Source organism: Aquila chrysaetos, chromosome 8 (assembly GCF_900496995.4).
Source record: "Aquila chrysaetos chrysaetos chromosome 8, bAquChr1.4, whole genome shotgun sequence".
Lineage (NCBI taxonomy): Eukaryota > Metazoa > Chordata > Aves > Accipitriformes > Accipitridae > Aquila > Aquila chrysaetos.
The window spans coordinates 41,980,196-41,993,237 of record NC_044011.1 but is presented as its reverse complement, the minus strand read 5'-3'; the positions used below and the strand labels follow the sequence as shown (position 1 = coordinate 41,993,237).

Sequence of the window (13,042 nt, the reverse complement as noted above, 5' to 3'; positions counted from 1 at the left end):
AGCTGGATTTAACTCTGGCAAGTGGGGACAAAGTCCCACGGTGTCCTGCTGCAGCAGGAGCCGAGGCAGCGAAGAACATACCCCTGTAAATGCTGACCATGTAAGTGAAAAACCAGCAATTTCAGCTTCCCCAGAAATCACAGTAAGGGGCTAAGTTGCCTTGGTGGCTCAAGTGGAGAAGGGCCGAGGTTGCCCAAGTCCCCGTCCCATCTCTGCATTCACCACACTAGGGGGAATCAGCACTCCACGTTTCTTCCTCGAGCAGCCAGAGCCAAGAGCTCCAAGCTGGCCCAAAACTCTGCAGCCCTCATCTCCCCTCAGCTATGGCTGCAGAGGAATAGACAAAGAATACTTTATTGAGGCTGCTGGACCAGACAAGCCTCCAGCCACATGGTGCAGCTGCACATCTGCATAATATCCCCTCATGGGACCCCACCATCACTCAGAGAGAAGAGCAAGCACCACCAGCTTGCCTTACCCCAGGACCTGCCTCTGCTGCTGGTCTTTTACTTCACCAGAGCTCACACTCTTCCACAGTTGCTTGAAATGAGTCAAAGCTGTCTCCCTGCTGAGGGGCTGGGTGGATGGTATGCTTGACACGCAGGACCACACTGAAAGTGCTGTGGTCATGCTGAACAGCAGGATGTCCCTCCCCCATCCACGGGTTTTCAATGTCCTAGGTGCAGGCTTGAGACTTACCCATAAGGGAACAACTCTTAAATCAAGAACCCAAACAAGTGGATCACATGCAGATTATGCTGCACAGAGAATCTTTTAGGCCAGGGATGCTTTAAAAAAATCAGTTTATTTTACCTTACAAATGATAAATAATTTGTTTTAAAAAAATCATTTCAAGTGTGTTTTACTTCATGTTGCAATATTAAAATACGTTTCCCTTCTCCCCCCTTAAGTGATCAATACAAAAATAATTGTGACCAAATTCTTTTTTTTTTTGTCAAAAATTCCTGTATTTTAGGCAAAAAGGCACATTGTGAAGGCTTTTCACCAGGAGGTACAGGGGTTCACTGACCCCAACAGCCTCTCTCCCCTCCCTGCTTGCTCTAACTTGAGTGGAAGAGGACACAGGAACCAGGCAGCACTCCTGCAGTGCTTTTTGTCTGATGCCCTCCAGGTATATACGAGGGCCAAGGTCAGCTTCAGTGGTGTCCCTGTTTTACATATAGGGAAAACCAAGGCACAGCAAAGCAGTACAATTATCTAAGAGCTTCTTGTGAATAGCTGGCAGAGTAGGACATAAAACTGGACGTAGATGTAGAATGTTGTCTTCTTCAAAATGACAGTGCGAACCCACCTGGGATCATCCTCCCCCCCTTGCAACCACAATGTTACGATGGTAGTCACAAGTCTCTAGATATTTCTTTCTTAGTAGGAGAGTCACAGGACCAACACAAAAAGTTGGGCCTTCACTAGTCTAAACAGGGATTAATTAGAGCCCTAATTACCAGCCCTTTAGGGGCAAAAGTCATTGCTGGGTTATATCCCCCCTTTATATCTTCTAGCCACAGGAAGGATATAAAAGCCAGCTGGACACTAGAAAAAGCTACAGGCAGGCTCTTGCTTTGGGTAGGCGTCGTACCTTCGTTGTTCAGGGTATGTGGTCCCATAAATCAGCTGTTTTCCCATTGGGAAATGCTGTTGTGTCACCAGGAGGTGGTGAAGTCGGCGAAGGGGCTTCTTCGGTGGCAGAGATGTTTGACAATGCAGGTCATCAAGACTATTTCTCTCCCTGCCCTGACCACTCATCAGGATGCTCGAGGCTGATAACTGATCAGAGCTGCCCCCTTTCACATCTGCTAACTCCAGAGCAGGGCAAAACACACCCTTCCCAGTGCTTCACCCCAGCAACCCGTGTCTCCTGCTTCTACCAGGAAGCCGGACCTCCTGGCAGCTGGCAGGAGAGCATCAACGCACAGTGAGCTGAGCCCGCTTATCACAGTATGAGGCAGCATCAGGTGGGGAGGGAGTCACAGGGGGCCAGAAGGAAAGGCACACACACAGAGCTCTCCTGGTACCAGGCACCGCTGTGAACTGTATTCCTTCTTTGGAGCAGCCCGCTCCAGGAGGCCCTTAGCATCGTAAATGGTGGCAGGAGGCAGATGAGCTGCCCCTTGAAAAGGTCTGGCCTGGCTCTGCTAGGTCTCCTCGTCCCAGAGACATAGCTGCTTCTGCGGCACATAGTAATCAAAAGTGTAGCCCTTCTGGCAGCTGCGGATGCCACATTTGTAAGAAGAAACCTTGCCCCCAGCATCACGACTCTTGCAGTACTTCAGCATGCACGGGTACCACTCGATGCTCAGTGAGTAGCTGCAAATGCAGGGTTTCCAACGATCTGCACACAGCTTGCAACGCTGCAGGTCAGGGAGATCAGAAGTCTGCGGCAGAACCTCAAACATGGAGCCGTCCACCCCTGCGGGAGAAAGCAGAGACACATTGCTCAGGGTGCTGTCAAAAGGCAAGGCCAAAGGAGAGAGCCACCAAAGCAAGCATTGCTCCCTCTGCGCAGTCTCCAGGACAGTCGAGGAGAATGAGGTTAGACAGAGTGCATTCACAGGGGCTGTTTGGACACGGGTCTAAATAGGAACCATGGGAGAAGAAAGGGCCCTGGGGAAAGTAAGCCAAAAGATACACAAAGGGTGTAAAGAACATATTTCTTTGGGGTGATGGACCAGGTGAAAGGCTACCTTGAAAATACCTGCCTAATTAGGTTCACTAGGAGAGCACCACCAAAAGAAGTCAGATATGCTAACAAATAGAGTAGTGCAATGTGACGTGCAAGCAAACGATACACGTGCCTTATCTACCGTAAAGACAGCAAAAGAGAAGCCAAAATGATCTGTGCTGATCACCAGAAACCTGGCAGGAGAGATCACAGCAGAGTGCCAACTTGCTGACAGGAGCAGTTGCAACAAAACCGAAGGAAACTTACCTTTCTCCAGCCAAAATTTGACATCTTCTTCTCGGGTATAAATTGCTTCTTTGGCCTCTGCACAGACATTGTGGATGTGAGAGCTCAGCTGGGCCCCCTTGCTGAAGTTGACAGCTACATCCATGCTAAGATGCTCCAGGCCCCGCACCTCTTCAGCCTGCCGCACTGTCCTGGGATTTTTCTGCAGAGGATGAAATAATGAAAACTTGAATCCTGGCTGCAACACATTCTTTATAGCATGTCATGATTTCGTGCCAACATAAGAAGGTGTGCAAATGGAAGTTCCTCTGTAAATGCACCTGCATCTTATCTGGAAGGAAGGCAGTGAAAAAACTTCTTGTTGGTGCTGAAACTGATGATAGTTTATCACTGCTCTGATTTGCCTGTGATCATTTCATAATGCTTTGTTGTGATGAAGGGTTCCAAATCAGTACTTACTTCACTGGGCAATGTGGGACAGGGATTTTCAGGGTGATTGCTCTAGCCATCCACCTACCCTTTGATACAGACTAGGCTGAACTAAATCATGCCTCCTTCTAGTATATTAGTAGAACAGGACCAATACTGTTGATGAACTTAGTTTAATACTGAGTCCCTCAAGCAGGAGGGGTGGTCAAAGGTGGGTCTAATAGCTGAACAATCGGGCAGCTGCCTGGGAAGGGTATCCAGACGGGACAGCTCTGAGGAACCCTGGGTGGACTGGAGGATGGAACTGGCACTGAAGCCAGCTGCAGGGTGCCTCTTACCTGCCGCAGCTTTGCCATAGACTCGCTGGGGATGATCTCGTTGCGGTGAAGCCGCGTGACAAAGCAGAGCGCTTGGAACTGGCTCTGGCCCCTCTCCAGCTCCCCTAGGATTAAGGCACGGAAGATCTTCACCTCCTGAAAAAGAGATAAATAAACAGAGTGAGAGTCATAGATATTTGGCATCAGCAGGGTGAACCGAGCAGTCAGGGTCAAAGAGGAAGGCTCCAGCCAAAAGAACGAAGTCAAAGGTCTCATACTTCTGCTACCCGAGCACAGGGGTGTAGTCCCAGGTTCAATCCCACCCAAAAGCCTGCAGCATAGTAACTGGTGTCTGTAAAGAAGTAAGGGTTTTCGCAATCCCACTGTGGCAAGAACAAATTGCTGCCAGGTCACATCCCACATCCATGGCTTCCTCAAACAACAGCTGGGGGTTTGTGTCCTTTACCAAGAAGGGAGGCAAGCCTCCAAGGAGTCTCATTTTGTTTTGTTAAACAAGTATCTCCATGCATTACTCAGGGCAAGCAGTCCCAATTTCGTCTGCTGCCTTCCCTCACTTGCTTCTGAGCAACCGGTATCCTGGAGAACAAATTATTAACTTCTGAACCCTACAGCATGTGGAACAGAAATGAAAGTCAAATTGTTAGATCCAGAAGGAACCTGTTATGATCAGCTGCAGCTGACCTTCCTTTCTGCCCAGGTCAATAATTTTGGCATTTTATATATAGAGCTTCTGACATGGATTGTAGTCCGTCTCCAAAACCAGCTTGGAAACCAGTCATAGTTACCTTCACGGAGACTCACAGAATACCTTGTTCAATAGTAAAACCTCCCTATATCCTCTTCTGGCATAAATTAACACCGATTTCTATGCAGGTATCAATTCATCTGGCTTCGGGCTTCAGAGGCATTTGTACACTCTGTGGGAATCTGCCATCCCCTGTCTTGGTGTCAGACCATACTACTACAAGGGATAAGCAGATGGATCAGAATGGTGCCTCTTCCTCGGTATGAAGAGCAATTATTGCCTTTTGGCACCCAGCCACAGCCATCGCCCTTAACAATGTGCTCCACAGAGAGCTGGACAGATACTGGTGGCTATGGAGCAGCAAGCAGAAGCTATGCCAAGCTGCTGAGATCATCCCTTTCCTCCTGGCCTCCTAAGCTATACCTGTTGCACGGCTCATAAGCTCAGTTTCATCCAAACCTCCTTCTGCCCCAAGAAGAGGGGAGCCTTTCTCTTTTCTACAAGCTCTAAGCAGTGTCCCCACTGAGGTTTTTCTGCAGATTAGCTCATGCAGCCCACCATTTATTCCCTGCCTTCTCTTCCATATCCAGAAAAGGGTATGCAATTCAGTGCACATCTGGACAGCTGAAAAACAGCTGCAATTTGGGATGCATTTCCCTCCCCAGGATAGGAGAAAGGATTTTGCTGGGTGCATTTGTTGACTGAAAACTCACCACAACAGCAGGACATGAAGGAGTTTTGGGAAGAAAGAGATACCAAAAACGCTTGTGAAATTACTATGGAATAATTATTTTTTTTACAGCTTTAAAGGGGAGAATTCTCACTGAGACATTGGCACCACTGGAACGACCCATGTTCCCATCTACATTTAGTCCAGCTGCCTTCCAGCTGATCTCTTCTGCTGTGAGCTCCCATGCTGTGCAAGGCCCAAGGATGAGTAGACTAAAACTGGTAGCTGACCCTGGCATACTCTTCAGCTGCAGATTTAATTTTAATTCACTTCGAACAATCAGCATTCAGTCTGGAAAAAGCAAACAGGGATAGCCGTGTTTTGCACTCAGGCTGAAAGCCTCTACAGGCAGGAGATTAAAAACAGCGCAGTACTTCCAGGTTGGAGGCAATTTTTGTAAAATGAGAACATGCTGAGCAACTGATTAATCCTTCTGATCTGCCTATTTAAGAATTAGCCTTCAGACACCCAACTCTCTTTCCTCCTCACGGCTGATACATACGAGAGATTCACAGCTCTCGCTGCGCCCAGCAAACGGTCCAGAGCTCCCGACCGATCCCACACAGCTGCAGGTCCCTTGCTCTGCCTCCCAGGTCCAGAGCCCAGCTGCCCCCACAGAGTCCAGGCAAAGATAAGCTCCTTCCCAAGTGGTCTCAGGTCCCACGGTGCCACTTCCACACGATACAAAGGACTCCTGGACTCAGTGACTCTGTTCAGTGATGAATTCGGACAAAGGTTTTAAGTATGTTTTAAGTGTTTCCGAGTTCCAAGCACACAGGAGAGGAAGGACCAAATTTGTGTCATGACAATGCACCAGTGGAGCAAATGAACAGCTCTCAGGCATCAGGACAAGCATCGAGAGTCCCCCTCCAACCTAAGACAGACACCAGGAGCAAGCTCAGAGCATGCAGGGTCACCAGCCACTGCTGTATTGCCCTCAAATCACCTTATTGCACTGCCTCCAGCTCCAGCCTTACTCCCATCATCACACCAGTAAGCAAGTGACCCAGGGCTGCTGCTCAGCTAATCTAAATATTTACCTGCCTATCTCTGTGTGCTTATTGATGTACAGGTCAACGAGTCCATGTAAACTCTAGTAAAGATCCCTGCAAAAATCATCATTGAAAGAGCGCATTGGTAGGTAATGGAAGGAGGGAAAGAAAGAGAAAGGTGGAGAAAGGTGGTCTTGCAGTGGGGGAGGTACAGCTGCAAGAGGAAAGAGCAAGGGGGAAGACAGTATAGATCAACGGGGTGGTGTCCCACTGCACGACCCACCCTTTCCTCCACCCCCAGATTCTCCTTTCTCAGAAAGGCATGGCCCATCTCCCTCATGTCTCCCTGCTCCTGCCCTTGGGCACAGACCCAGCCAGCCCTTCGCTCCCCACCTGCCTGCCGCAGCCCCTTCCAGCTGAATCAGAGAGGCTCTGTGCCTGGCTGCCTGGTCGGGTACATTAAACAGCTTGGGTCCCCCAGAGACGAGGTCATTTCTTTGCCTCCTCCCTGCGTCCCCAGTGCTTCTGGCCCACATCCCTCTCCCAGCTCTGTCTCACTCCACGACATCTAAAGGAAGCAGCTGTGGCATGAAGAGGGCTCCGGTGCTGCCTGAACTCCAGGTGTCAGGGATTTCCAGCACATTTGTTGATACCAAGGGAGATGCACTGAAAAGACAGGAATGGTCTGGGTTTGCCAGCACTGAAATAGCCAGTGAGCCAACAAACAGCTTTAATCAACCTGTTTTGTTCAAGGAGCTGGCTCCTATAGCACGTGTTGTTCTGAAGAGAGAAATCACACCTTCACCTGGCTCCGAGCAAACCCAAAGCGACCCTTGCTGTGGATTTCAGAGCAAGGCTAGAACTGTGCTGCACGCTGGCCCATTTTCTGGGAGACACAAACCCCGCAGTGACCACTCTCTCCTGAGCGAGAAGTCAGTCTCTTCTTTTGCCCAGCCCTGCCTCACCTCTCTGTCTCAAAGCCTTGCTTGGCTTTCCCTAGCTTCCCAGCTCTCCCTGCCCTGGCTATGCAACCTCAGGTGGAGCAAGAACCGAAGCTTGTCACATCAAAAATATGTCATGCTTCTCACACGGGAAGAGCCACTCAAGTTTTTCCTACTCAGAGTGCCTTTCCCTCCCCAGCCACTTCACCTCTTTCCCACCAGCAGGAGTAGGGTGAATCAGTGCCGAGGCAGGTACCCAGCGAAGGCAACAAACGGCACCTTTAATTCCGGGTTTCTGCAAAATTTCCCAGCAGGGAACAAGTCCCAGCAGAACATTGCCTTTGCAATGCGGGGACTCTCCAGATGAACTCATCATGAGGGCGTTGAGAATCCTTGGCCCCGACCCGCACTCGTGTGGTGGGTACAGTTACAGCTATTGTTTAGGTTTGGACGACAAACGCTTAGTGTAACAGAAAACAACCAGTTCTGCAGCCGTGCTTTAACCATGGCACTGGAGGTAACCGCAGCCTTGGCTTTCACAGCAAGGCGAGAGCAGCTCCTCTTTCCTAAAGGCAGAAAAGAAATCAGTGCACCGAGCTCCCAACAGCCTGGGTTGCCTGCACCTACCAGAGGGACTTCCAGCAAAGAACTAGCCTGCAAGGAGGAGCACTGAAATCATCAAACTTCTTCCCTCCTCGGACTGTCTTCAGCCAGCTCCTCCAGGGACTGTCATCTGGGGTGCGAGAACAATTCAACCTCCATTTCTAGGGTTTATCCAGTAGAGACTTACAAGCCTGTGTGGTCTAGATCTGAGCCCAGCCTCTCGACTTCACATTGAGTGGAGCAAACCAGTTCCCAGGGAAATAAATTATTTCAATGCCTTCCTCCCCGCAACCCATTCAGCTTGCCTGCCAAATTTCTCTCCCCCAAGGACATCAGCACTGCTGTGGGACCCACTTTTGTCTTTGCTATCATACGCCTGCTCAGAGTGGTGGGTACATGCAAAAAGGACACACTGCTCGGGGCACTGGGAAATACTGGCACTCCTGGGCCCAATTCCTTACGCTGTCAGCAGCCTTTGCTGTGGTCAGGGTCCTGCCTGCACTGCCCCAGGGGAACAGCTACAGCTGGCGAGAAAGTCATTGTGCTCCTACAACATAGAGAATCCACACTGGGGGCCCAGTCAGCTAAGTTACCCTGACTGGGCAGGGATTATGTTTTTTAACCCCTCTCCTACTGGAAATGGCTAGAATGAAGACACTTCGGTGCATTGCCTCTTATACTCACAAATCTATAAAGGCGAATTAAGGATGTGCTGGGAGGGGGGGGGGGGGGGAAGCACATTTTCAAGAGCAATAAGGTTTGACCCTGATTCTTACAAGCATTGTGCAGCCAGAAATCCCCACAACGCTCTGAGATGCTTGGAAAAACAACCTCTAGTTAAGCATCCTCATGCTCAGCACCAACAGCTTGAGCAATGCCTAAAAGTAACTGTCAGAGACCATTTTTGAAACTGGAGCCTACCTAACAAGTGATTTCCCCAAAGCCATGGAGTCAGCAAAGGGCAGCCCTGGCCGTACGGCAGGAGTTTAGCCCTCCAGCCCTGTGCTCAGCTCAGCAGCCATCACGCTGCCTTTGCATATGGTACAGCTGCCGTTTACCCACACTTGAGCGATCAGTTCAAGAGAGAACATTTTTAGGCACTTCACTATAGCTCAAGGTAACAAACACCACCATGTTTTAATGAGCCCACCCCATCCCTCCTCCCCTCCCAGAGGGTGCTGAATGACCCTCCTTTTATATTTTTGGTATCTCTACAGAGAAGAGACTGCTTTCCAAACTACATGGATATCATCTATCATGGATGCCATCATCTTTGGACAGATGCTTTCCTGTATCACCTGGTCATTTAGCACCTAACACAATGGACCCCTGGCAAAATTCTCAAAACACCACCCCAGAACATTACGTAACATCAGCTTTATTAACAAGGAAACTGAAAGGACTGGCAGTGCAAGCGTTAAAATACCATTACCCATGGTTTCTCTCCTGCGTTTCCAACACTTTTCCAGCAATCGAAACAAAAAAAGAAACTTTTCTGGCGATCAAAAGGAAAAAGAAACTTTTCTATATCTTTGTACTGACCTTGGAAAAAACCCACCCACTTTGTTCTCAGGCCACTGTTTAACAACTGGCAAGATCATGCTATTCAAATTAGACACAACATTTACGGCTGCTGTCCCCCCTCACTCTTTTTTGCAATACATTTTATGCCTGACAGGGCTACACAGGAAAAGAAGAAATGTTTTCATCACATTCTTTCAAACCGCAAGAAAAGAAATGGTCTTCACTACTGCACTTCCCAGAAAACATCAAGTCCCAGTTTGGACTCCCACCTACCAGTTTGTGCTGCACTAGAGAATGAGAAAAAAACCTGGTGTGCTCTGAGGACATGACTCTTTCATGTTCAGCTCTGGAGGGGAGGCAGGGGTGGAAGAGAAATGAAAATCCCACCTCTGTGGAAGACCCAACCACTGCTCAAGTCCCACCCAGCTTCCACCAGTGTCAGAGCAGAGAAACGAACCGTGATCTCATTAAAACTCCTTCCTTCTCCAGCCTCTGGTCTAGCAGCAACTCCTTGTCAGCAAAGGAAAAAAAAAAAAAAAAAAAAAAAATCTGCCTTTGGACTAACCCCCTGCAGTTTAAGCCAGAGAAGTGGAAAAATCATTTGTGCAAAACCCCAGCATCCTGGCCACAGCATGACCACACAACCTAGCTTGGGAAAGCCAGATCAACAACCCCAGCTGCTTTTACCAAGGCTAAGAGCCTCAAGACCTTCCCTCTGGAGAGAAGTTGTGTAATACTAGAGAGATGAGCACCAGAGCAGAACAGTGAATTGCCTCCATGCAGCCAGAACAGGTCAGAAGGGGAAGCCTGGCCAGGCAGCTGCCTGCTCACATCATTACTCACTGCACCGCAAATTCATCTCCTCAGTCCTTTATCTTTTTCTGGCTTTTTTTCAGCTATTTTCCAGCAAAGCCATGAAACAGAGAGAGCCAGTACCCAACTGTTCTAAAACTGACGATTAGGAATGGACTTCTGCAAGTCCGATGCTTGCAAAGCCTTCCAGGGACCATCTCCTGTGTAGTTCCAGCAGGAGCTGAGGGGATGCATGGAGCTAAGAACTTAACATACTGAAGTCAAGATACCTTCAGAGAACCTGTACCCAGAAGCAGCTCAACTATAACAAGGATGAGAGCGAGAGAAGAGCTAACATAGGCTCTGTTGGGTTTGTAGATGAGATCGGAGAACAAGCTCCCCTCAAGAAGAGCGGAAGCAAGTGAAGAATGCTGAAATGACCAGCAGCTCAGGACACCAGAAGTCCACAAGTCACATCCCTGGCTCCCAAAGGGCCTACCTAGAGGATCTGTAATGAGCTTGGATTTCCCTTGGCCAGGAATACACTGTGGTATGCAAGACTGCAAACTGCAGGCTTAAGAGCCCTCCCTCCCTTCCTCAACTTCCCTAGCGTGCTATGTCTTCTTGGAATTTTTTTTTTATGGGACTGCTTCCTTGCACGTGTGCTGGAGTACACTGAGCGTGCCACCACATCCAAAATCACCGAGGCTTCTGCTAACATCTCAGAAAGAGGTGGGCTTGACCCTGCACCCTCCAGATGGAAGAGGGCCATCTGAGAGGTTTGCAAGAAGACTGGGACCAAAGAGCACAGCTGAGAGGGAAAGAGACACCAGAACAATCCCCGGCAGAAGGCTCCAGGGTTCACAGCAGGTTGGGACACACCACCTTCCTATCTCGTGGGTTTCAGCTTCCTCCTGCCGCAAACCAAAGTCCACCTGAGCAAACAGTCTGAACGGAGGGTTGGAACAAGATAACACTGCCATGCTACCCGGACAGCCGTGCCACCCACACGGCAGCAAACAGCTCTTCCCTGTGCAATAGCAAGTTTGCTGCATCCAGCCAGGCTTGGCACCCTCCGAAGAATGCCATGCTGGCCCAGAAGCTACCATCTCCTGCTGAGAAGCTTGGGATCTTGGGCTTCAGCTCAGCAAGTATCACCTCCCTGCAGAAAGGCCACCTCTCGAGCACTGGGCTGGGAGGAAAGGCTCCCCTTACAGGAGGGCTGTCGTCAGGCCCACGGACAACTGACGGTCAAACACTTCCCACACCACAAACTCACACACGTGCTCCCAAAGACAGCAGGAGTCCACTTAAGGAACTAGCTGTACCCCACACGCATTGTGGAGAGAGATGTCCTAGTGATAGAGCAGAGCACAAACACCCCTATCTGGGAGTCAGGAACCGGAGCTCTCCCCACCGCACAGAGACTCTCCTGCCCTAGCCCTGCTCCATGCCCAGTTGCTGCTGAGCCTGCCATGCAAAACTATGCTACTCGCAGCTCAGCAAAGAGAAACAGAGCTGCTAGGGTCGGCTGGGTGCGGGGGAAGCTCTGCCACCCATCCCACTAGTATCTTTACCACTCATTTTCACCACAGAGGCAGCCCGGGTTACAGGTGTAACGCCAGTGGGGACAGCAGCCTGCCTAAACGGCTTGGAGCTATACGTGTGAGAATTGCTCTGCAGAGACTGCAAACAAAGACCCCAGCAGCGCTTGAGGGTGGATGGACCCTTCCCGACACATGCGCGAGGACCCTCCGTTCCTCAGAAACGGTTCTGGCTCCCGGACCCTCAGCCAGGGTTTTCCCAGGCTCCAAGCGGGTCCCAGGTTCGGAAGGACCTCGCGTTCGCCTATCATCAGCGCTCGCCCCACACAAAACCCCACACGCCAGAGCGCTGACCCGATCCTCTGGCTAAGCCCATCTGCCGGCCCGCGAGGCGCGACGGGCCAGAGTTGCCAAGCTACAGCCTTTGCTCGCCTACAGCTCAGCCGGGAACCGCCGCGGGAGACCGGACCCGCAAGACACGCCGTGGGTTACCCCTCCGCTGCCCTCCTCGGGGCTGGGGGACCACGGCAGGCGGGGGACAGGCTTTCGGCGCGCACGTCCTCCCCGGGGAAAGCGGCGCGCCCCCGCGAGCGAGCGCGGACCCCCTCGCCCCCCCCGGCATCCCTGGGAACCCCCCGCCGGCACCTTGCTGGGCTCGCTGGGGACCGCAGGCAGCGGGAGCTGCCCGGCGCCGGGACGCGCCGCCGGGGCAGGAGCCCGGAGCCCGAAGAAGCGGCCCGAAGAGCCGTACCTGTCTGAAGTCGGCGGTGAGGGTGACGAGGGCACCGTCGGCCGTACGAAGCTCCAGGCTGATGCAGTCGGAACCGCTGTCGGCCTGCAGGCTCTCCTCCGTCACCTGCCCGCCGGGCAGCCGCACCCGCACCCGCAGCTCGGCCCGCGCCGCGGGGCCGGGCGCGCCGGGCAGCGGGGCCAGCGCCAGCCAGAGCAGCGCGGGCAGCGCCGGCAACCGGCGCCGCGGGCCGCGCATCCCACAGCCCCCCCGCAGCCGCCCCGCCGGGGCCGAGGCCGCGGGCTCAGGGCAGGGCCGCCATGGGGCGGGGGGCGCGGGCGGAGCGGTGCGGAACCGGGCGGCGGGCAGGCGCGGAGCGGCGGCGGCGCGGGAAGGAAGGCGGGCGGCCCGCCGCGCCCCCGGCCCCGGCCCCGCTGGGGTGGCTCGGCGCGCCGCCCGCTCGCCCTTTTCATTCAAGCCCTCGGCGGGCTCTTCCCTCGCCCCCCCGCCCGTCACTTCCTTCCCCAGGCCCAGGGACCGGCCCTACGGAGGCAGCGCGCCGCCCCGCCGTTAAAGGGCCCGCGCCGGCGGGGCCGCGGAGGAAGGGCGGGCGGGCGGGCGGCCGGGGCTCCGCGACACGAAGCTCTGTCCTAAGGCAGCGTCCCCCGCACGTAGCCCGCCGCCTCCTGCCCGCGGGGCTCCGCAGGCGTCTTCTCCTGCCAGGCGCGGGGCTCTGCCGCACTTGCTT

At 52.4% G+C, this 13,042-nt stretch overlaps 1 protein-coding gene across 1 annotated transcript; it reads right to left on the bottom strand.

The window, feature by feature from the left end:
- Window positions 1-786: 786 nt before the first annotated feature.
- OAF (out at first homolog) lies at window positions 787-12,567 on the bottom strand. The gene is made up of 4 exons (XM_030023024.2): window positions 12,316-12,567; window positions 3,694-3,828; window positions 2,948-3,128; window positions 787-2,428 (listed from the first exon to the last, which is right to left on the bottom strand). Exons 1-4 carry the CDS (start codon window positions 12,550-12,552, stop codon window positions 2,154-2,156), a joined length of 828 nt encoding a protein of 275 aa, XP_029878884.1. The 5' UTR covers window positions 12,553-12,567; the 3' UTR covers window positions 787-2,153.
- Window positions 12,568-13,042: the final 475 nt, after the last annotated feature.